The 25,758-nt window shown below is 45.2% G+C and overlaps 1 protein-coding gene across 2 annotated transcripts in view; it reads left to right on the top strand.

Annotated features, from left to right (window-relative positions):
* Nucleotides 1-25,758, top strand: part of LOC109891658 (collagen alpha-1(II) chain) — a 79,062-nt gene that overhangs the window by 14,197 nt on the left and 39,107 nt on the right. For both annotated transcript variants that reach the window (XM_031825711.1, XM_031825712.1), the window contains 12 exons: nt 1,300-1,401; nt 3,074-3,151; nt 9,166-9,210; nt 10,698-10,751; nt 14,921-14,974; nt 20,265-20,318; nt 21,138-21,191; nt 21,388-21,441; nt 21,638-21,682; nt 21,907-21,960; nt 24,016-24,060; nt 24,309-24,362. In XM_031825711.1, coding sequence (XP_031681571.1) covers nt 1,300-1,401; nt 3,074-3,151; nt 9,166-9,210; nt 10,698-10,751; nt 14,921-14,974; nt 20,265-20,318; nt 21,138-21,191; nt 21,388-21,441; nt 21,638-21,682; nt 21,907-21,960; nt 24,016-24,060; nt 24,309-24,362 — 693 coding nt within the window. The remainder of the gene's footprint in view (nt 1-1,299; nt 1,402-3,073; nt 3,152-9,165; nt 9,211-10,697; nt 10,752-14,920; nt 14,975-20,264; nt 20,319-21,137; nt 21,192-21,387; nt 21,442-21,637; nt 21,683-21,906; nt 21,961-24,015; nt 24,061-24,308; nt 24,363-25,758) is intronic.

Raw genomic sequence — 25,758 nt, 5'->3', positions numbered from 1 at the left:
GCATGCAGTGTGGTATGCTGGGTTTCTCAGACATGTGTGCTTCAAACATTTTGACCTGCCAATTTTTTCCTCTGGTTGTTGAATGAGCAACATCTCATCTCCAGTAACATACCGCTTTAGATTCTACTATTGAGTTTTAATACAACTTTAAGTACATAGACATAACAATCACACGCTTTGGCATGAACTGTCTGGAACACGCAAAGTCAGACATCAATGACTCACAGCAAAGGGCTGGTTGACATCATCCATTGACTGAGGGAATAGTTTGCCAACCCTTAATTTCATGTTGTTATCAGGAAGTGTTTGGAAAGGACACAGTTGGTATTAGGTTGCTGTAACAATATCTACCTGGCCAGGTTGTAATCATGTATCCCAGGTAGTAACATGCCGCAGGCTGCATCATGGAATAGAGGCTGTTTACATGCTTGAATTTCTGGAATTTTGAATGTAAAATCTTTTTTTTTTAATGAATTTATTTTGAATTCAATTCAATTCAATTCAAAGGTATTTATATAGCCCTTCGTACATCAGCTGATATCTCAAAGTGCTGTACAGAAACCCAGCCTAAAACCCCAAACAGCAAGCAATGCAGGTGTAGAAGCACGGTGGCTAGGGAAAAACTCCCTAGAAAGGCCTCATTCCTTAGAATGAATAACGATACAAATTGGTGTTCAGTTGCCATGTGGGATAGTTTGAAACAAGTTGCCCAAATAATTACTGCAGTGTCCTAAGTGATCTGAATCTGATCCACTACATATGAATTCTTCTGGACTTTATCCTGACTTTATCCGGACTTTTTCTCAGTAAAGTACAATTAGCCTAGAATGTCCGTTCTCTTCTGGTGATTTTAGTTTTAGCTGATGGCATGGGACTACCCTGTACAGAGTAGCAGCACCTACATATCTGGAAATAGTCATTTTGAAAACAAAATGGCACCTACTGTACCTCTCTAAGAGAACTGTCAATTGATATTACTATTGTCTCACATTGCTGATGGGCAGTTTCATGTCCCTGACTTGACATTTTCATCTGAAGTATTAGGATTACCACACATTTTCTTTCACATTTTTGTAGTATTGTATTATATTTAAAGTTCCCCCTGTGAAACAACTTATTTCTACTGTGCCAAAGAAGTGGATTTATTTGATGTTGAAGTGATAGCGTTCAAAGTTCAGTATTTTTATTGTCCATTTGGGATAGAATTTGAAAGAAATACAAAAGCTTTCAGCTTTCGAGGAAGATACCCTATTGAGATGACATTATTCATCTAACTCCTCTCTCTGTCTCCCGTCTCAGGGCAGTCCCGGTCCCCGTGGCAGAGATGGCGAGCCTGGTACCCCTGGAAACCCCGGCCCCCCCGGACCCTCAGGACCTAACGGACCTCCCGGCCTTGGAGGAGTAAGTATCTCTGCAGAAAAATCTGAAATAGCAGTTTGTGGTGCTATAGTCCCAAAATATATCGATGTGTAAAAGGGAAAGCACATGCAGAGAGCAAAATGGACGTCATGAAGGTGTATCTCAAAATAACAAGGAGTGGGCTAGCTAATTCTATCAATAAAGACTTTGGGGTTGAAAATGGGAAGTGAAAGGGTGTAATAGTGGAAGGGTGTAATAGTGAAAGGTTGTAACAGTGAAAGGGTGTAATAGTGAAAGGTGTAATAGTGAAAGGTTGTAACAGTGAAAGGGTGTAATAGTGAAAGGGTGTAATAGTGAAAGGGTGTAATAGTGAAATGGTGTAATAGTGAAAAGTTGTAATAGTGAAATGGTGTAATAGTGAAAAGTTGTTACAGTGAAAGGGTGTAATAGTGAAAAGTTGTAACAGTGAAAGGGTGTAATAGTGAAAGGGTGAAATAGTGAAATGGTGAAATAGTGAAATGGTGAAATAGTGAAAGGGTGAAATAGTAAAATGGTGTAATATAGAAAGGGTGTAATAGTGAACGGGTGTAATAGTGAAAGGGTGTAATAGTGAACGGGTGTAATGTTGAAAGGGTGTAATAGTGAAAGTTGTAACAGTGAAAGGTTGTAACAGTGAAAGGGTGTATTAGTGAAAGGGTGTAATAGTGAAAGGGTGTAATAGTGAAAGGGTGTAATATTGTGAGATGTTTTGCACAGAAGAACTAGGCAAAGAAACGGAGGTATAGTGTAGAATGGTGGGATAGAGAGAGACACGGTGGAATGCTTTTCATTCCTGGTGAGAGAAGAAGGGAGGAAGGAGGGAATGAAAGAGGGAGGTGGCTAGACAGGAGGTAGCATGATATATTTGGGGAAGGGGAGAAGAGGGGAGGAGAGGAAGAAGGGAAGGGGAGGAGAGGAAGGAGGGGAGGAGAGAGGAGGAGAGGAAGGAGGGAAGGGGTGAAGAGGAAGGAGGGGAGGAGAGGAAGGGGAGAAGTGGGGAGTAGAGGAAGGAGGGAAGGGGAGAAGGGAGGAATAAAGGAAAGGGGTGAAGAGGGGAGGGGCTTTGAAGAAAACACAAGGAGATATTTGGTGAAGGAGAAAGATGAAAATAGTTATCGTACACCACTCCATGTCTCTACTGTTGATCTGGTATCCATCCCCTATACCATCTGTTGTTGATCTGGTATTCATCCCCTCTACCATCTACTGTTGATCTGGTATCCATCCCCTCTACCATCTACTGTTGATCTGGTATCCATCCCCTCTACCATCTACTGTTGATCTGGTATCCATCCCCTCTACCATCTACTGTTGATCTGGTATCCATCCCCTCTACCATCTACTGTTGATCTGGTATCCATCCCCTCTACCATCTACTGTTGATGTGGTATCCATCCCCTCTACCATCTACTGTTGATCTGGTATCCATCCCCTCTACCATCTACTGTTGATCTGGTATCCATCCCCTCTACCATCTACTGTTGATCTGGTATCCATCCCCTCTACCATCTACTGTTGTCACACAGACAGAGACACACTGATCCTGTTTAGTCATTCTGTGCTGTCTGAGAGTAGACTACCATGACAGATATAGGCCGACTGTTATGACAAGAGTGTTCAAATATTTTTGTGGTCATATTACAGTGTCTTATTGATGCCATTTGTCTTCCAACAGAACTTTGCTGCTCAGATGGCTGGAGGATTTGACGAGAAGGCTGGCGGAGCACAGATGGGCGTGATGCAAGGACCAATGGTGAGAGAGATTATGAGAAACATCATAACACCTTTATCCTGGCGCCATTTTACCAGTTTTCTCCTATCGGCTTGGGAGTAGTATCATTTCCCAGGTTTCTATATGTTCTCCGGTGGGATGCAAAACAAATGCAAGAATGTCACGTCTGGTCTGCTCTGACTAATGCCTACGTGAGACGAGCTTAGGTGAATGGGTATCAGAGTGACTCAACACCCCTCTATGGAGTGTACCAGGGTTTGGTTTGGGCCGACACCCTCCTATGGAGTGTACCAGGGTTTGGTTTGGGCCGACACCCTCCTATGGAGTGTACCAGGGTTTGGTTTGGGCCGACACCCTCCTATGGAGTGTACCAGGGTTTAGTTTGGGGCAAACAGACTTGGTCTTCATAAAAAAAATGTTTGTTGAGTTTACTGAAAACTCCAACGAGCTGGCTGGCAGCTGGCATCACATCCAGCTGGCATCACCTCCAGCTGGCATCACATCCAGCTGGCATCACATCCAGCTGGCATCACCTCCAGTCTGTCAGCCAGAGGGAAAAGAAGAGCACACTCACTAGGAGCTATTTTGGTTTGGAAACCCACCAAGCAGCGCTCAGCTGGCTGCTCCCACAGCGAGCTTTTGGCTGGCTGGTGTAGCTGAAGTCTGAGACCCAGTCACCACTGTGGATTGTACCCCATTAGAGACCTGTGGAGAGAGGAGGTGGGGTTGACTCTTCACTGAGAGTCAACACCCTACGTCTCTACCTACACCCCCTGGTCCCTAACACAGTGTCTTCACTGAGAGGCAGTGGGCCACACCACCCAAACACACACACACATACAGTCCCCAAACACACACACACACAGACTCCAAACATTCACCCACACTCTGCCTACGAATGGACATAGCGCACCATTGATAAGCCGCTAGTCCATTGCGGCGGTGGATTTGTCCGCGGTGCGCCCTGCTGAAAAGATTACATTCATTCCCTTCCTACTGTTGTTGATCTGGTATCCATCCCCTCTACCATCTACTGTTGATCTGGTATCCATCCCCTCTACCATCTACTGTTGATCTGGTATCCATCCCCTCTACCATCTACTGTTGATCTGGTATCCATCCCCTCTACCATCTACTGTTGATCTGGTATCCATCCCCTCTACCATCTACTGTTGATCTGGTATTCATCCCCTCTACCATCTACTGTTGATCTGGTATCCATCCCCTCTACCATCTACTGTTGATCTGGTATCCATCCCCTCTACCATCTGTTGTTGATCTGGTATCCCTCCCCTCTACCATCTACTGTTGATCTGGTATTCATCCCCTCTACCATCTACTGTTGATCTGGTATCCATCCCCTCTACCATCTGTTGTTGATCTGGTATCCCTCCCCTCTACCATCTGTTGTTGATCTGGTATCCCTCCCCTCTACCATCTACTGTTGATCTGGTATCCATCCCCTCTACCATCTGTTGTTGATCTGGTATCCATCCCCTCTACCATCTACTGTTGATCTGGTATCCATCCCCTCTAACATCTACTGTTGATCTGGTATCCATCTCCTCTACCATCTACTGTTGATCTGGTATCCCTCCTCTCTACCATCTGTTGTTGATCTGGTATCCCTCCCCTCTACCATCTGTGTTGATCTGGTATCCATCCCCTCTACCATCTACTGTTGATCTGGTATCCCTCCCCTCTACCATCTATGTTGATCTGGTATCCCTCCCCTCTACCATCTATGTTGATCTGGTATCCCTCCCCTCTACCATCTATGTTGATCTGGTATCCATCCCCTCTACCATCTACTGTTGATCTGGTATCCCTCCCCTCTACCATCTATGTTGATCTGGTATCCCTCCCCTCTACCATCTATGTTGATCTGGTATCCCTCCCCTCTACCATCTATGTTGATCTGGTATCCCTCCAATCTACCATCTACTGTTGATCTGGTATCCATCCCCTCTACCATCTACTGTTGATCTGGTATCCCTCCCCTCTACCATCTATGTTGATCTGGTATCCCTCCCCTCTACCATCTATGTTGATCTGGTATCCCTCCCCTCTACCATCTATGTTGATCTGGTATCCCTCCCCTCTACCATCTATGTTGATCTGGTATCCATCCCCTCTACCATCTACTGTTGATCTGGTATCCATCCCCTCTACTATCTGTTGTTGATCTGGTATCCATCCCCTCTACCATCTGTTGTTGATCTGGTATCCATCCCCTCTACCATCTACTGTTGATCTGGTATCCATCCCCACTACCATCTGTTGTTGATCTGGTATCCATCCCCTCTACCATCTACTGTTTATCTGGTATCCATCCCCTCTACTATCTGTTGTTGATCTGGTATCCATCCCCTCTACCATCTGTTGTTGATCTGGTATCCATCCCCTCTACCATCTACTGTTGATCTGGTATCCATCCCCACTACCATCTGTTGTTGATCTGGTATCCATCCCCTCTACCATCTACTGTTGATCTGGTATCCATCCCCTCTACCATCTGTTGTTGATCTGGTATCCATCCCCTCTACCATCTGTTGTTGATCTGGTATCCATCCCCTCTACCATCTACTGTTGATCTGGTATCCCTCCCCTCTACCATCTGTTGTTGATCTGGTATCCCTCCCCTCTACCATCTGTTTTTGATCTGGTATCCCTCCCCTCTACCATCTTTTGTTGATCTGGTATCCCTCCCCTCTACCATCTGTTGTTGATCTGGTATCCCTCCCCTCTACCATCTGTGTTGATCTGGTATCCATCCCCTCTACCATCTACTGTTGATCTGGTATCCCTCCCCTCTACCATCTATGTTGATCTGGTATCCCTCCCCTCTACCATCTATGTTGATCTGGTATCCCTCCCCTCTACCATCTATGTTGATCTGGTATCCCTCCCCTCTACCATCTACTGTTGATCTGGTATCCATCCCCTCTACCATCTATGTTGATCTGGTATCCATCCCCTCTACCATCTACTGTTGATCTGGTATCCCTCCCCTCTACCATCTATGTTGATCTGGTATCCCTCCCCTCTACCATCTATGTTGATCTGGTATCCCTCCCCTCTACCATCTATGTTGATCTGGTATCCCTCCCCTCTACCATCTATGTTGATCTGGTATCCCTCCCCTCTACCATCTATGTTGATCTGGTATCCATCCCCGATACCATCTACTGTTGATCTGGTATCCATCCCCTCTACTATCTGTTTTTGATCTGGTATCCATCCCCTCTACCATCTGTTGTTGATCTGGTATCCATCCCCTCTACCATCTGTTGTTGATCTGGTATCCATCCCCTCTACCATCTGTTGTTGATCTGGTATCCATCCCCTCTACCATCTACTGTTGATCTGGTATCCCTCCCCTCTACCATCTGTTGTTGATCTGGTATCCCTCCCCTCTACCATCTGTTGTTGATCTGGTATCCCTCCCCTCTACCATCTGTTGTTGATCTGGTATCCCTCCCCTCTACCATCTGTTGTTGATCTGGTAACCCTCCCCTCTACCATCTGTTGTTGATCTGGTATCCCTCCCCTCTACCATCTGTTGTTGATCTGGTATCCCTCCCCTCTACCATCTGTTGTTGATCTGGTATCCCTCCCCTCTACCATCTGTTGTTGATCTGGTATCCCTCCCCTCTACCATCTGTTGTTGATCTGGTATCCCTCCCCTCTACCATCTGTTGTTGATCTGGTATCCCTCCCCTCTACCATCTGTTGTTGATCTGGTATCCCTCCCCTCTACCATCTGTTGTTGATCTGGTAACCCTCCCCTCTACCATCTGTTGTTGATCTGGTATCCCTCCCCTCTACCATCTGTTGTTGATCTGGTATCCCTCCCCTCTACCATCTATGTTGATCTGGTATCCCTCCCCTCTACTATCTGTTGTTGATCTGGTATCCATCCCCTCTACTATCTGTTGTTGATCTGGTATCCCTCCCCTCTACCATCTGTTGTTGATCTGGTATCCATCCCCTCTACCATCTACTGTTGATCTGGTATCCCTCCCCTCTACCATCTATGTTGATCTGGTATCCCTCCCCTCTACCATCTATATTGATCTGGTATCCCTCCCCTCTACTATCTGTTGTTGATCTGGTATCCCTCCCCTCTGTCAGTAACTGTTGATCTGGTATCCCTCCCCTCTGTCAGTAACTGTTGATCTGGTATCCCTCCCCTCTACCATCTACTGTTGATATGGTATCCATCCCCTCTACCATCTATGTTGATCTGGTATCCCTCCCCTCTGTCAGTAACTGCTCTGTCCCTCAGGGACGTTTGCTTTGGCAGCTGCCCTGCATTTCTCTACTATAATCAGTCTAAACACCAACACTATGAATACTGTGTTGTAGAGAGTATAAAAGGTTGTCTTACTGTTGTCCATGTGCCCTTTCATGAGTGGAGGAGTGGAAATCATATGTTTTATTATTTTAACATATTTGTTTTTCTTAGAGAGAATGTCTAGGCTGCGACTGAAATGCCTCCCTATTCCCTTTATAGTGGGACTACTTCTCCCCTACTTAGTGCACTGCTTTAGCCCAGTACCCATAGATCTCTGGTCAAAAGTAGTACACTATGTAGGGAATAGTGTGTGATTTCAGATGCAAGCCCTCGACATTCTCACTGAACTCCAGATCAGGTACATTTTCTCATCGTCTTGTCTTTGGTCATGTAATGATTTTCTCTGTGTGACAGATTTGGCTCATCACCTGTGTAGAATGTGAAACGTCTCTCTGAGCTCTGAGTAACGATGCACGATGACATTGAGCTGACAAGAGTATTACACCTACTGACAAGACAAGTCTTTATAAACTGGAGGAGATTAACATTAGAGGAGATTAACGTTAGATCAGTGAGCAGCGCAAGGATTACTTTGAAGATTTATGATCTTATTAATGAAGAAACAAGGTGGCTAACGTAGGGTTCAAGACTCCAATTCAGAGTACAACACTTCTGGCCCTGACCTCTGAACTACAGAGAGAGGGAGAGAGAGAGAGAGAGAGAGAGAGAGAGAGAGAGAGAGAGAGAGAGAGAGAGAGAGAGAGAGAGAGATACCAAGAGAGAGAGAGAGAGAGAGAGACAGAGAGAGAGTAAACAGAAAGGGAGAGAGATACCGAGAGAGAGAAAACAGAGAGGGAGAGAGAAAGAGAGAGAATGAGAGAGGGAGAGAGAAAGAGAGAGAATGAGAGAGGGAGAGAGAGAGAGAGAGAAAGAGTCTGAATGTGGAATTCCAAAATGATTTATGGTTCTGACAGGCAGGAGGCAGGAGGGGGACAGGTAACAGGCAGGAGGGAGACAGGAGGCAGGTAGCAGGCAGGAGGCAGACAGGAAGCAGGCAGGAGGCAGACAGGCAGGCAGGAGGCAGGCAGGAGGCAAACAGGAGGCAGGCAGGAGGCAGACAGGAGGCATACGGGAGGCAGGCGGGAGGCACACAGGAGGCAGGCAGGAGGCAAACAGGAGGCAGGCAGGAGGCAGACAGGAGGCAGGTAGCAGACAGGAGGCAGACGGGAGGCAGGCAGGAGGCAGGCAAGAGGCAGGAGGCAGGCAGGAGGCAAACAGGAGGCAGGCAGGAGGCAGACAGGAGGCAGGCGGGAGGCAGGCGGGAGGCACACAGGAGGCAGGCAGGAGGCAGGCAGGAGGCAAACAGGAGGCAGGCAGGAGGCAGACAGGAGGCAGACAGGAGGCAGGTAGCAGACAGGAGGCAGGTGGGAGGCAGGCAGGAGGCAGGTGGGAGGCAGGCAGGAGGCAGACGGGAGGCAGGCAGGCGGGAGGCAGGCTAATGAGTTTGTGTTGCTGGGGGGAAGAAGCCAATAATATGTTTTCTAACTCAAGAGAAGAGAGAAGTTCAAGTGGAGAAACACACGTCTATCTCTTCCCCCTCCATTCTGAAATATGTCAAAGTTCATTTTGAAAATGAGAAACTAACATCTTTTTTAATGTTGAGTTGTTTGAAGATTGGTTGAGGTTGTGATTATGTTGTTATTGTCTAACGTCTCGTCTGTCTCTCTTTCTCCCCCAGGGCCCTATGGGTCCTCGAGGGCCACCTGGCCCCTCTGGAGCTCCTGTAAGTACCTGCAAATAAACACACACACATGCGCACATACACACACTCCCGGCTACAAGCCCTGAAGTTATAACCTTATATAACACTGGGTACTGTAGATGCTCTTAATGTAGATGTTCACAACCACCTTTAGTTCAGCCCAGAGCCATATATAAATATATAATCATATACAGATATACAGCCTACTGGTACATTATGATATGACTGTGGTTCTTTATAGTAGTTTGTCCCATAGTGCTCCCTCAAAGAACTTCACAAAGTTTTGTATTGAGTGAATTCTTCGTCAGTAGTCTAGTTCTCTTCATGCTGAATGTGTATAGATGAAGGCCTGAATCAAGCAGTGAATGAATACATGACGGGAAACAGAAACAGTCTATAGCATAAACGTAAACACAGAGTAGACATTAGATATGGTTACTATGGTTACTGCACACAGCAGAATGGTTATGGTTACTGCATAGCAATCAATCAAATCAATCACATTCATTTACAAAGCCCTTTTTACATCAGCCGATGTCAAAGTGCTGTACAGAAACCCAGCCTAAAACCCCAAACAGCAAGCAATGCAGATGTAGAACACAGAGTAGACATTATTCCACACACTGTAGGTTTATTTGTTCCTGTGCTGCATTCCCTTCCAGAGGAGGAAGATGGCATTGAATACCTTCATGTCCCAGCTGCACACTGCAGGGGTTTATCCTACCGCAGACAGACAGGCAGGGCAGCACCTGACAATATACCTTTCATAGAGCTCGGTGGGACATTCCCCTCAGCACAGACAGAACTGGGTTCAAATAGTATTCAAAGTGTTTCAAATACTGTAAACATTTGCTTGAGTCTGCCTGGAGAGCCAGATGGATGGGGATTACAGTTTTGTGACTATTCAGTTAGTCCTATTGCTCCAAGCAATCGTAGCTAAAGTACTTGAAAGAGATCAAATCCTATTTGAACCCACGTATGTTCCAAAGTACTCCACCCAAAGCCCCTCAGCTCAGCTCCTCTCCTACCTCTCCTCTAAAGTCATTCAAGTGGAAGGTATTGCCAGCCAGGGGACATGACTGAGCATGAAGCCCATGATTTGGGGAACCACTGCATCCCCCCCCCCCACACACACACACACCCTCGTCTTGGTAGAGTCACGGCCCCTGGAGGGGGATAGGAAAACACTCGGATTTGGTGTGATTTGATATTGCTGGGGTATTTTTTAACTGAGTAAGAAGATAGCATACACGTAGTATAGGATATCACATGCTATCTCTACTCAAACTAGTGAGCCCATCATAGATCACTTATTGTTGTACTTTTACCTTACTTTTAGGTTTATCAAAAACAATAGTGTATATTTTAAATCTCCTGTAGTAATATCAGCTAAGAAATCAAAGGAAATATTACATATTATTAAAAGACCAATAGCCATCTAAGTTCATCAGGTTCACTTCACAGACGTCTCTAATCTGCGCTCTCTATTCTCTTCACTTCTATCCCAGGGCCCACAAGGTTTCCAAGGCAACCCCGGAGAGGCTGGAGAGCCCGGATCAGCTGTAAGTATCCCATAATAGTTACCCACAGTGTGAGGGCATTTTCAACTACCCTCTTCCTCATACACACACACTAAAGCAGACACACACACACACACACACACACACACACACGGAAACTGTGAGCTATGAGGATATATTGAGGGCTAACCTAGTGTTGGAACCAGTTCAAGGAACAGAACCAAAAAACGGAAAATAACTAAATTATTTGAGAAATAGAACCCGAACCGAAAAACAAAAGTGATCTATACTGTTCCGGAATATAAACGTTATTTTAAAAGCATGGGAACGTTCTTTTATGTTCCAAGCATTTTCTTCCAGTCCCACAAAAATCACAACAAAGCGCCTATGCAGAGCCCTCACTCTGAGACTTATGCCACATTCACGTGCCATTCGGAATTAGGAAACTCAAAAATGTTTGACTTGCTAACTGGTTGAACTGCGGCATGTGTATAACTACAACCAGTTAGCAAGTCTAACATTTCAGAGTTCCGACTAGCACATGAACACGGCATTATTCCAGCTTCCGCCTGCCAACTGGAAATCTTTACCAGTGGGTGTGCATGTAGGCTACCTGCCCCTCCCCTCTGAAGCCTAGGTTACTGTAGCCTAGGTTACTATAGCCTAAGTTACTGTAGTCTAGGTTACTATATCCTATGTGGCCGCTGATTGACTGAATACCCAGGCGCAAGGTGGTTGTTGTCAACAAAAAGCAGCATGACAGAATTATGATGCTAAGTTTTCAAACTGCTAGTTTCTCTGAGAAGATATATAAATCAACCTGTGCATTTAAACAACAACGTAAATACACCTATTTCACTTTTGCAAGTCATTATCCAAATGACCACTGCTGCACATGCTGCCACTGTTTAGAACAGATTAGATTATACTATATACTAATGAACGAGTGCACCAGGGAGAATATAATCATTTCATTTAATCTATATTTAACTAGGCAAGTTTGTTAAGAACAAATTCTTATTTACAATGACGGCCTACACCGGCTAAACCCGGATGACGCTGGGCCAATTGTGCTCTGCACTATGGGGCTCCCGATCTCGGCTGGCTGTGATACAGCCCGGGATCAAACCCAGGTCTGTAGTGATGCCTCTAGCACTATGATGCAGTGCCTTAGACCACTGCGCCACTCGAAAGAAATGAGAAACTACCGACTAAGTGAAAACACTTAATCTAACTGGGGATAGCTAGCTAACATAATGTCACAAAGCAATATCTAACTGGGGATAGCTAGCTAACATATCGTCACAAAGCATTATCTAACTGGGGATAGCTAGCTAACATATCGTCACAAAGCATTATCTAACTGGGGATAGCTAGCTAACATAATATCACAAAGCATTATCTAACTGGGGATAGCTAGCTAACATAATGTCAGAAAGCATTATCTAACTGGGGATAGCTAGCTAACATAATGTCACAAAGCATTACTTAACTGCGGATAATCCACTATCCAAAATCCCATACTGCCAGTGCCAGCCCATAGCCAAATGTTTAGCTAGCTAGTTAACGCTAGCATATATGCTAGCTAGCACAACATAGCTAGCTAGCTAAGGACACTGCACTAACTCGGCAGCTAGCACAGGTAGCTGTTTCATGGAAACTGGCTAATCCATTGTGCATTATTTATAATGTCAGTACTAGCTACTGTGGTTTGCTAGCTTGGAGGAAGTATTTAGTGTTGTGTGCACTTAGATAACTACCATCCCATAGCCTACATTGCATATAAAGTGTGACTGGCTAATTCGTGGATGTATGGAGAAAACATCCTAATAAAAACTCCCACTGAAAAAAAAACAGTGCTATCTAGATCCTAAAAAGATGATTCAGCAGTCCCCATAGAATAACCTATTGAAGAGCACTTTTTGGATCCAGGTGGAACCCTTTTGGTTCCCACACGCACACGCACACACACACACACACACACACACACACACACACACACACACACACACACACACACACACACACACACACACACACACACACACACACACACACACACACACACACACACCTAGGTGATGTGAGGACATTATGAGAGCCACCACTGTGTTAACCTCCTGCTGAGAGCAGTTACACAGAAACCTGATCAGACAGACAGGCAGGGAGACAGACAGACAGACAGACAGACAGACAGACAGACAGACAGACAGACAGACAGACAGACAGACAGACAGACAGACAGACAGACAGACAGACAGACAGACAGACAGACAGACAGACAGACAGACAGACAGACAGACAGACAGACAGACAGACAGACAGACAGACAGACAGACAGACAGACAGACAGACAGACAGACAGACAGAGGCTCCTTCTCCTTTCACCTCCCACCTCGAGTCCACTGTTTAAGACATCATCACCTGCAATTAGAATCAGACCTGCTGGGTCTGTTGTTGGCAGGCCAGAATGAATCACATCAGTTCCCATAAACACACACACACACACACACACACGGAACACACACACGTCCCCCCAAAAAAACCCTAGTACTGAAGATTTGGCCAAGAAACAGCTGGCCAATACACTCAGAGGATATTGAAGTATTCCTTCAACCTAATCTACCTGTGAAGTCAGTTGATTCTGCTGTCTTCCCATAGAGAGTCCCATAAAGAGTCTACCCATAGAAAGAGTCCATAATGTTGCCAGAAAAGGTGAAACGACTGAAAAAAAACATTACAGTTTAGTGTAACGTTCTCTTGTTTTTAACCATACATTGTCAATTAACTTGCCTCCACTGTTATTCACTGTCCTGGCATAACATGCCTTGTTAAATGTTAATATGTGGAATTTCTTTCCTTCTTAATGCGTTTGAGCCAATCAGTTGTGTTGTGACAAGGCAGGAGTGGTATATAGAAGATAGCCCTATTTGGTAAAAGACCATATTATGGCAAGAACAGCTCAAACAAGCAAAGAGAAATGACAGTCCCTCATTATTTTCAGACATGAAGGTCAGCCAATCTGGAAAATTTCCAGAACTTTTAACGTTTCTTCAAGTGCCGTCGCAAAAACAATCAAGCTCTATGATGAAACTGGACCGGCCACATGAAAGGAAGACCCAGAGTTACCTGAGAGTGGCTGTCATGAGGGCGTTCTCAGCCAGGGGTGCTTGTTAATTAGAGAGGGAAATGCCTTTACACACACACACGTTTACACACAGACACACACACTCCGTCTACCCTGTCACTGTATTACGTGTATGACCTCTACAGTGCTGCCCTCCATTGGTTTAGGTCCTCCTGACAGGGCCTCATGGTCTGTCTATCTGACTAACTGTCTTCTCTGTTCTCTTCTCTCCTGACAGGGCCTCATGGTCTGTCTATCTGACTAACTGTCTTCTCTGTTCTCTTCTCTCCTGACAGGGCCTCATGGTCTGTCTATCTGACTAACTGTCTTCTCTGTTCTCTTCTCTCCTGACAGGGCCTCATGGTCTGTCTATCTGACTAACTGTCTTCTCTGTTCTCTTCTCTCCTGACAGGGCCTCATGGTCTGTCTATCTGACTAACTGTCTTCTCTGTTCTCTTCTCTCCTGACAGGGCCTCATGGTCTGTCTATCTGACTAACTGTCTTCTCTGTTCTCTTCTATCCTGACAGGGCCTCATGGTCTGTCTATCTGACTAACTGTCTTCTCTGTTCTCTTCTATCCTGACAGTGCCTCATGGTCTGTCTATCTGACTAACTGTCTCTCTGTTCTCTTCTCTCCTGACAGGGCCTCATGGTCTGTCTATCTGACTAACTGTCTTCTCGGTTCTCTTCTCTCCTGACAGGGCCTCATGGTCTGTCTACCTGACTAACTGTCTCTCAGTTCTCTTCCCTCCTGACCTCATGGTCTGTCTATCTGACTAACTGTCTCTCTGTTCTCTTCTCTCCTGACAGGGCCTCATGGTCTGTCTATCTGAATAACTGTCTCTCAGTTCTCTTCCCTCCTGACCTCATGGTCTGTCTATCTGACTAACTGTCTCTCTGTTCTCTTCTCTCCTGACAGGGCCTCATGGTCTGTCTATCTGAATAACTATCTTCTCTGTTCTCTTCCCTCCTGACAGGGCCTCATGGTCTGTCTATCTGACTAACTGTCTCTCTGTTCTCTTCGCTCCTGACAGGGCCTCATGGTCTGTCTATCTGACTAACTGTCTCTGTTCTCTCCTGACAGGGCCCGTTGGGTCCCCGTGGTCCACCTGGACCCTCTGGTAAACCTGGAGATGACGTAAGTAGAACAACTGCCACTTTCACTATCACACACACAGAAATGTAACCTCCGCAGGATATTGAGGATGTGTCTGATGCAGGAGACTAACACAAGTGTCAAAGAAAGCAGAGCCAAAATGACATGACACACACTGTTTTCATTGATCTCCCCCACCCATCCATACTGTACCCATTGATCTCCCCACACCCATCCATACTGTACCCATTGATCTCCCCACACCCATCCATACTGTACCCATTGATCTCCCCACACCCATCCACACCCATCCATACTGTATCCATAGATCTCCCCCACCCATCCATACTATACCCATTGATCTCCCCACACCCATCCATACTGTACCCATTGATCTCCCCCACCCATCCATACTGTACCCATTGATCTCCCCACACCCATCCACACTGTATCCATTGATCTCCCCTCCACCCTCCACACTGTATCCATTGATCTCCACTCCAACCATCCATACTATATCCATTGATCTCCCCCCACCCTAAATACTGTATCCATTGATCTCCCCTCACCCTAAATACTGTATCCATTGATCTCCCCCCACCCTCCACACTGTTTCCATTGATCTCCCCTCCACTCTCCATACTGTTTCCATTGATCTCCCCCCACCCTAAATACTGTTCCCATTGATCTCCCCTCCACCCTCCACACTGTTTCCATTGATCTCCCCCCACCCTAAATACTGTTTCCATTGATCTCCCCCCACCCTAAATACTGTTTCCATTGATCTCCCCTGCACCCTCCACGCTGTTTCCATTGATCTCCCCTCCACCCTCCACACTGTTTCCATTGATCTCCCCCCACCCATCCATACTGTATCCATTGATCTCCCCTCCACCCTCCACACTGTTTCCATTGATCTCCCCTCTACCCTCCCTACTGTTTCCATTGATCTCCCCCCCACCCATCCATACTGTATCCATTGATCTCCCCTCCACCCTCCACACTGTTTCCATTGATCTCCCCTCTACCCTCCACACTGTTTCCATTGATCTCCCCTCTACCCTCCACACTGTATCCATTGATCTCCCCTCCACCCTCCACACTGTTTCCATTGATCTCCCCCCACCCTAAATACTGTTTCCATTGATCTCCCACACCCTCCACACTGTTTCCATTGATCTCCCACACCCTCCACACTCTTTCCATTGATCTCCCCTCCACCCTCCACACTGTTTCCATTGATCTCCCCTCCACCCTCCACACTGACTGTTGTCTGTTGGTAGAATGTTGACAGTACGTTTACACCAATAAAATAATAATACACAAATACTATGAAGTGAACAGCATTCACGGTTCATACACTGTCCTAAATAATTCCCCCTCACATAGAAATGTCCTCGTAACTAGGGCCAGGAGTTTTTCTTGGTGATGATGTCACAGGGTCAGGAAAATCTCCTGGCCCCATCATCATGTTCCGTCACAGTCACCTATCCCCATTGGTTTGTCTACAGTCCATCTGGCCAATCACTCTTCATGTAAAGTTAATGTGTGAGCCAATCACGATTGCCCATATTGTGCCCATCCACACTACTCCCACACCAATATTGTCACACCTCTAACAGCCACATGTACAAACTCTATCATTTGATCATGATGATAAATGGTCATAATATGAATATTATAATCAGAACTGTCCCCAATGGTCTGTCCCCAGTGGTCTGTCCCCAGTGGTCTGTCCCCAGTGGTCTGCCCCCAATGGTCTGTCCCCAGTGGTCTGTCCCCAGTGGTCTGTCCCCAGTGGTCTGTCCCCAGTGGTCTGTCCCCAGTAGTCTGTCCCCAGTGGTTTGTCCCCAGTGGTCTGTCCCCAGTGGTCTGTCCCCAATGGTCTGTCCCCAGTGGTCTGTCCCCAGTGGTCTGTCCCCAGTGGTCTGTCCCCAGTGGTCTGTCCCCAGTAGTCTGTCCCCAGTGGTCTGTCCCCAGTGGTCTGTCCCCAGTAGTCTGTCCCCAGTGGTCTGTCCCCAGTGGTCTGTCCCCAGTGGTCTGTCCCCAGTGGTCTGTCCCCAGTGGTCTGTACCCAGTGGTCTGTCCCCAGTGGTCTGTCCCCAGTGGTCTGCCCCCAGTGGTCTGTCCCCAGTAGTCTGTCCCCAGTAGTCTGTCCCCAATGGTCTGTCCCCAGTAGTCTGTCCCCAGTGGTCTGCCCCCAATGGTCTGTCCCCAGTGGTCTGTCCCCAGTAGTCTGTCCCCAGTGGTCTGTCCCCAGTGGTCTGTCCCCAGTGGTCTGTACCCAGTGGTTTGTCCCCAGTGGTCTGTCCCCAGTAGTCTGTCCCCAGTGGTCTGTCCCCAGTGGTCTGTCCCCAGTGGTCTGTACCCAGTGGTCTGTCCCCAGTGGTCTGTCCCCAGTGGTCTGTCCCCAGTGGTCTGTACCTGTGTACTGTATATCATCCCCACTATCATCCTCTGCCATATCAAAGACGGTTTAATCATGTTTATATATCTTACATTACTCTTATCACATGTGTATAATGTATTTTATACCATCTACTGCGCCTTGCCTATGTCACTTGGCCATCGCTCATCCACATATCCTCATTCACCCCTTTAGATTTGTGTGTATTAGGTAGTTGTTGGGTAATTGTTAGATTTGTGTGTATTAGGTAGTTGTTGGGAATTGTTAGATTACTTGTTAGATATTACTGCACTGTTGGAACTAGAAGCACAAGCATTTCACTACACTCCCATTAACATCTGCTAATCATGTGTATGTGGCATATAACATTTGATTTGATTTGATTGAAACAAGTGAAAAATAAATATTGAAACTGCAGTTCCACCATTCAGCCACTGGGTGGCAGCTGACTGGCCCACTAGTCATTTATCAGTGTCCATCAGGAGGCACTGTTTGTTAATTGAATTTCAATCTGAAATGTTCATTTCAAGTGAGTGGCTTGTAAAAAAATATTAGCATAAAAATAAATTGTGAATGATCAAAACCTTTTTATTTTATTTTATTTACATCACAGACAACCAACTGATCTAATAGCCCACTTCTCCCTCCCTTCCTCTCTGTCTCTTCCTATCTGTCTCTTCCACTCTGTCTCTTTCTCTCTGTCTCTTCCTCTCCCTCCCTTCCTCTCTGTCTCTTCCTCTCCCTCCCTTCCTCTCTGTCTCTTCCTCTCTGTCTCTTCCTCTCTGTCTCTTCCTCTCTGTCTCTTTCTCTCTGCCTCTTCCTCTCTGTCTCTTCCTCTCTGTCTCTTTCTCTTTGTCTCTTTCTCTCTGTCTCTGTCTCTCTGTCTCTCTGTCTCTTCCTCTCTGTCTCTTCCTCTCTGTCTCTTCCTCTCTGTCTCTGTCTCTCTGTCTCTGTCTCTCTGTCTCTTCCTCTCTGTCTCTTCCTCTCTGTCTCTGTCTCTCTGTCTCTGTCTCTCTGTCTCTTCCTCTCTGTCTCTCTGTCTCTTTCTCTCTGTCTCTTCCTCTCTGTCTCTTCCTCTCTGTCTCTTTCTCTCTGTCTCTTCCTCTCTGTCTCTTTCTCTCTGTCTCTTCCTCTCTGTCTCTTCCTGTCTGTCTCTTCCTCTCTGTCTCTTCCTCTCTGTGTTTTTCTCTCTGTCTCTTCCTCTCTGTCTCTTCCTCTGTCTCTTCCTCTCTGTCTCTTACTCTCTGTCTCTTCCTCTCTGTCTCTTTCTCTCTGTCTCTTCCTGTCTGTCTCTTCCTCTCTGTCTCTTCCTCTCTGTCTCTTTCTCTCTGTCTCTTCCTCTCTGTCTCTTCCTCTCTGTCTCTTTTTCTCTGTCTCTTCCTCTCTGTCTCTTCCTCTCTGTCTCTTTCTCTCTGCCTCTTCCTCTCTGTCTCTTCCTCTCTGTCTCTTTCTCTTTGTCTCTTTCTCTCTGTCTCTGTCTCTCTGTCTCTTCCTCTCTGTCTCTTCCTCTCTGTCTCTTCCTCTCTGTCTCTGTCTCTCTGTCTCTGTCTCTCTGTCTCTTCCTCTCTGTCTCTCTGTCTCTTTCTCTCTGTCTCTTCCTCTCTGTCTCTTCCTCTCCGTCCCTTTCTCTCTGTCTATTCCTCTCTGTCTCTTTCTCTCTGTCTCTTCCTCTGTCTCTTTCTCTCTGTCTCTTCCTCTCTGTCTCTTTCTCTCTGTCTCTTCCTCTCTGTCTCTTTCTCTCTGTCTCTTCCTCTCTGTCTCTTTCTCTCTGTCTCTTCCTCTCTGTCTCTTCCTGTCTGTCTCTTCCTCTCTGTCTCTTCCTCTCTGTGTTTTTCTCTCTGTCTCTTCCTCTCTGTCTCTTCCTCTGTCTCTTCCTCTCTGTCTCTTACTCTCTGTCTCTTCCTCTCTGTCTCTTTCTCTCTGTCTCTTCCTGTCTGTCTCTTCCTCTCTGTCTCTTCCTCTCTGTCTCTTTCTCTCTGTCTCTTCCTCTCTGTCTCTTCCTCTCTGTCTCTTTTTCTCTGTCTCTTCCTCTCTGTCTCTTCCTCTCTGTCTCTTTCTCTCTGCCTCTTCCTCTCTGTCTCTTCCTCTCTGTCTCTTTCTCTTTGTCTCTTTCTCTCTGTCTCTGTCTCTCTGTCTCTTCCTCTCTGTCTCTTCCTCTCTGTCTCTTCCTCTCTGTCTCTGTCTCTCTGTCTCTGTCTCTCTGTCTCTTCCTCTCTGTCTCTCTGTCTCTTTCTCTCTGTCTCTTCCTCTCTGTCTCTTCCTCTCCGTCCCTTTCTCTCTGTCTATTCCTCTCTGTCTCTTTCTCTCTGTCTCTTCCTCTGTCTCTTTCTCTCTGTCTCTTCCTCTCTGTCTCTTTCTCTCTGTCTCTTCCTCTCTGTCTCTTTCTCTCTGTCTCTTCCTCTCTGTCTCTTTCTCTCTGTCTCTTCCTCTCTGTCTCTTCCTGTCTGTCTCTTCCTCTCTGTCTCTTCCTCTCTGTGTTTTTCTCTCTGTCTCTTCCTCTCTGTCTCTTCCTCTGTCTCTTCCTCTCTGTCTCTTACTCTCTGTCTCTTCCTCTCTGTCTCTTTCTCTCTGTCTCTTCCTGTCTGTCTCTTCCTCTCTGTCTCTTACTCTCTGTCTCTTCCTCTCTGTCTCTTTCTCTCTGTCTCTTCCTGTCTGTCTCTTCCTCTCTGTCTCTTCCTCTCTGTCTCTTTCTCTCTGTCTCTTCCTCTCTGTCTCTTCCTCTCTGTCTCTTCCTCTCTGTCTCTTTATCTCTGTCTCTTCCTCTCTGTCTCTTCCTCTGTCTCTTCCTCTCTGTCTCTTCCTCTTTGTCTCTTCCTCTCTGTCTCTTCCTCTCTGTCTCTGTCTCTCTGTCTCTGTCTCTCTGTCTCTTCCTCTCTGTCTCTTCCTCTCTGTCTCTTCCTCTCTTTCTCTTTCTCTCTGCTATAGGGTGAGGCTGGCAAACCTGGCAAAGGTGGTGATCGTGGACCTTCTGGTCCTCAGGTATGGTTTCATTATCTCTTCACTATCTTTTCATGTATATGTTCATTTATCTGTTCACTAATTTACACTCAATTGATCTCACTTCCTATTCATGCTGACTTGAGTTGTTACAGTTGTACACACAACCATTTTTATTTAAACTGCATTGTTGGTTAGGGGCTTGTAAGTAAGCATTTCACTCTAAGGTCTACACCTGTTGTATTCGGTGCATGTGACTAATACAATTTCATTTTATTTTATTTTATTTGATGATCATTCAAGCAGACAAGGGAAGTATACAGTCCTGTTAGAAGGATCTCTAAGATGATTCAGTCAGATACAGTCCTGTTAGAAGGATATCCAAGATGATTCAGTCTGATACAGTCCTGTTAGAAGGATCTCTAAGATGATTCAGTCAGATACAGTCCTGTTAGAAGGATCTCCAAGATGATTCAGTCAGATTCAGTCCTGTTAGAAGGATCTCCAAGATGATTCAGTCAGATACAGTCCTGTTAGAAGGATCTCCAAGATGATTCAGTCAGATTCAGTCCTGTTAGAAGGATCTCCAAGATGATTCAGTCAGATACAGTCCGGTTAGAAGACTCTCCAGATGATTCAGTCAGACAGAAGAGGAAGAGTTGTCTCTACTAAATCCTGCCTCATGTCATCTGTCTCTCTGGCCCTCTGGCCTTCTGCCCCTTGAACATCATATGTCTGGCTCCAAACCAGACTAGACCAGAGCAGGAAAGCAGATCTGGAGAAAAACTGAATAACCATTCCATTCTCTCCTATCTCTCCTCTTTCTATCTTCTGTCTCTTGTTTTCTCTTCTGTACAACAGGGAGCCCGTGGATTCCCAGGAACTCCCGGTCTGCCTGGAATCAAAGGGCATAGAGTAAGTGATGTCATAGCAGTGACAATATATAATATGTCATCTTCAAATCTGTTCTTTCCTGTTTACCTGCTTCTGGTGAATGTGTATGTTTGTCATTGTTATACAGCTGTGAGCAACTGCATTGCCCAGTCAATGTGACAGTGAAGACTTGGTTCCCAGTTCTGTACTCAGTCCTGTCTGTATCTCTTCTTTCCAGGGTTATCCAGGTCTTGATGGACTCAAGGGAGAGGGTGGAGCTGCTGGTTCTAAGGTAGGAAGGACTCAACATCAGCATCCTCTATCTCTCTCAAGTCATTCTAATCTCACAGATATCCTATCATTGCCTTTTTTGTCTGTCATATTGTGATGCCTGTTTACCTACCATTCTGACCACCTCTAAAACACAAAACTCTCCTCCTTTTCTCTCCGTCTCCTCCTACTAATTGAATGACTCTACTCTGTTCTAGGGGGAGTCTGGTGCACCCGGTGAGAATGGCGCTCCCGGACCCATGGTGAGCACAGATGGATAACTGATACCTGTCAGATAACTGATACCTGTCAGACACATTACAATGTGACATCATATGTAGTGGATGTAGTAGAGTAGAAATACTGTGAAATAGATCTGCCACACATTGAATATCTATGGCAAATAGGCTATGAGATCTACATGTGATACTGTTGACTGTTTGTGATTGTAACCTCTGCACTGCTCTTTCTCTCTCCCTCTCTAAAGGGACCACGTGGTCTGCCTGGTGAGAGAGGTCGCCCCGGTCCCTCTGGAGCTGCTGTAAGTACCTTTCCCTGGCCTAGAACACACATTACAGTGCCCTGTCCTGAACTCCATATCTAGAACTCATGCTAGAACTCCCTGTCTTGAACTCATTCCAGAACCATGTCTAGAACTCATTCTAGAATTCATACTAGAACTCATACTAGAACTCATACTAGAACCATTTCTAGAACTCATACTAGAACTCATACTAAAACCATTTCTAGAACTCATACTAGAACTCATACTAGATTCTAGAACCATTTCTAGAACACATACTAGAACTCATACCAGAACTCATTCTAGAACTCATACTAGAACCATTTCTTGAACACATACTAGAACTCATACTAGAACTCATTCTAGAACTCATACTAGAACCATTTCTAGAACTCATACTGAACTCATACTAGAACCATTTCTAGAACTCATACTAGAACTCATACTAAAACCATTTCTAGAACTCATACTAGAACTCATACTAAAACCATTTCTAGAACTCATACTAGAACTCACACTAGATTCTAGAACCATTTCTAGAACACATACTAGAACTCATACCAGAACTCATTCTAGAACTCATACTAGAACCATTTCTTGAACACATACTAGAACTCATACTAGAACTCATTCTAGAACTCATACTAGAACCATTTCTAGAACTCATACTGAACTCATACTAGAACCATTTCTAGAACTCATACTAGAACTTATACTAGAACCCATACTAGAACCATTTCTAGAACTCATAATAGAACTCATACTAGAACTCATACTAGAACCATGTCTAGAACTCATACTGAACTCATACTAGAACCATTTCTAGAACTCATACTAGAACTCACACTACAACTAATACTAGAACCATGTCTAGAACTCATGCCAGAACTCATACTAGAACCATGTCGAGAACTCATTCTAGAATCATGTCTGGAACTCATACTAGAACCAATACTAGAACTCATACTAGAACTCATACTAGAACCATGTCTAGAACTCATCCTAGAACTCATGCTAGAACCATGTCTAGAACTTATACTAGAACCATGTTTAGAACTCATGCTAGAACGCATGCTATAACCATGTCTAGAACTCATACTAGAACCATGTCTAGAACTTATACTTGAACTCACACTAGAACTCATACTAGAACCATGTCTAGAACTCATGCTAGAACTCATACTAGAACTCATACTAGAACCATGTCTAGAACTCATGCTAGAACTCATACTATAACCATGTCTAGAACATATACTAGAACTCATACTTAAACCATGTCTAGAACTCACACTAGAACTCATTCTAGAACCATGTCCACAACTCATGCTAGAACTCATACTAGAACCATGTCTAGAACTCATACTAGAACTCATGCTAGAACCATGTCTAGAACTCATACTAGAACTCATACTAGAACTCATTCTATAACCATGTCTAGAACTCATACGAGAACCATGTCTGGAACTCATACTAAAACTCATACTAGAACTCACACTAGAACTCATACTAGAACCATGTCTAGAACTCATACTAGAACACATACTAGAACCGTGTCTAGAACTCATACTATAACCATGTCTAGAACTCATGCTAGAACTCATACTAGAACCATGTCTAGAACTCACACTAGAACAATGTCTGGAACTCATACTAGAACCCATTCTAGAACCATGTCTAGAACTCATACTAGAACTATGTCTAGAACTCATACTAGAACACATACTAGAACCATGTCTAGAACTCATGCTAGAACTCATACTAGAACCATGTCTAGAACTCATACTAGAACTCATACTAGAACTCCATGTCTAGAACTCAAACTATAACTTATTCTAGAACTTATACTAGAACCATGTCTAGAACTCATACTAGAACTCATTCTAGAACACATACTATAACCATGTCTAGAGCTCATACTAGAACCATGTCTAGAACTCTATCTACAACCTGTCTAGAACTTTCTGTCTCTGAAGAATACCATAGTGTCATTCCAGTGATCGGTACTTGACAATATGTGTTATGGAGCTTGTTCTCTGATGTGTGGTGACAGTATCTTGTCTTTCTCCTGTCTAGGGTGCTCGTGGTAATGACGGTCTGCCCGGTCCTGCTGGTCCTCCTGTAAGTATTATTGCAATGTAGTTTTATTCATGATTTAATTTCACTATATACTGTATAGTACACTGTACGTTTCAGCAGAAATCTATGTGTTGCTGCAATACACATGAATGCCCTCACTGTGGCAGTAGTGTTTGTTGACTCACTCCCCTCTCCTCCCTCTACCCCTCCTTTCTTTGCCCTCTTTCCTCTGCCCCCACCTTCCCTCCCCCCTCCCCTCCACTCTCGCCTCTCTCTTTCTCTCTCTGTAGGGCCCAGTTGGTCCATCTGGTGCTCCAGGCTTCCCCGGTTCTCCAGGTTCTAAGGTATGTCACTGTCCTTTTATCTCTGTGTCTGGAAAGTTCCAGTTTTGTAACTTAGCCATATAAACCCAGGGGTACATCAATGAAGGACTCTTTTGTACAAATACATTATTTTAGAGTATAAGGATGGGTACAAACTAAGATGCTACTGTACATTGTGTACTGTTCGTGTAAAAGGGCTAGAGAGAAAATGGCGGAGTTCAGTTCAGAAATATCTTCATTTTTTTTAACATAAGCTGAAGAAAGAGTGAAAGAGGTGAAACCGGAGAAGGCAGCGTTAGAAAAGTGCTCTGAAACTAAAACCTATTTTCCTCCATCTGAGAGAGGGATTTTGGGTGGTGGGCTGATTTATTTCCTTCTGTCCACTTGCTAAGGACTGATTCCTTCTGAACGGTGAGCCGACAGGCCAGACTGTGTGTGTGTGTGTGTGTGTGTGTGTGTGTGTGTGTGTGTGTGTGTGTGTGTGTGTGTGTGTGTGTGTGTGTGTGTGCGTGCGTGCGTGTGTGCGTGTGTGCGTGCGTGTGTGTGTGTGCGTGTGTGCGTGACCGCTGGTTTCACTTTCCTCTGTTGTCCCTCTCAGTCTCCCAGTCACGGAACATCTTTTAAAGATGCAGCTATAGGACGCACTGTTCTGGGTACCCCACACAAAGACTTATCTGTAAGGTCCCTCAGTCGAGTAGTGAATTTCAAGAACATGTTCAACCACAAAGACCAGAGGTTTTCAAATGCTTTGCAAAGAAGGGCACAGATTGGTATATTGGTAAAAAAATAAATAAAAGCAGACACTGAATATCCCTTTGAGCAAGGTGAATTAGTCATTTTAAAACGGTTACACAGTTTAATGGCTGTGATAGGAGAAACCTGAGTATGGATCAAGAACACACTAAAGCCCTCAAACTCAACTCTGGAACTTGAAGCCAGTTCCGCTGCATTTTTTAATTGTTCTCCTCTAATCAGGAACTGATTATAGACCTGGGACACCAGGTGTGTGCAATTAATGATCAGGTAGAACAGAAAACCAGCAGGCTCCGGACCTCGCAGGGTCAGAGTTGAGTACCCCTGCACTAATGTAATCCTGTACTAAAGTAATACTGCACTAAAGTAATACGGCACTAAAGTAAAACTGCAAAGAATGTTGCAAAGAAATAAACTTTTTGTCTTCATTAAGTTTGCATTATATTTGGGGAAAATCCAGCACAACACATCTTTGAGTACTACTGCGTCTTGTTATGGGTATGCTTGTCATCGGCAAGGACTAAAAGGTTTTTAGGATAAAACAGAGATACGCACAGGCAAAATCCTAGAGTAAAACCTTGCTCAGTCTGCTTTCCAACAGACACTGGAAGACAAATGTACCTTTCAGCAGGACAATAACCTTAAACACAAGGCCCAAATATTC

Source organism: Oncorhynchus kisutch, linkage group LG5 (genome assembly GCF_002021735.2).
Source record: "Oncorhynchus kisutch isolate 150728-3 linkage group LG5, Okis_V2, whole genome shotgun sequence".
In the NCBI taxonomy this organism is placed as follows: domain Eukaryota; kingdom Metazoa; phylum Chordata; class Actinopteri; order Salmoniformes; family Salmonidae; genus Oncorhynchus; species Oncorhynchus kisutch.
This window is presented reverse-complemented; position numbering and strand designations above follow the sequence as displayed.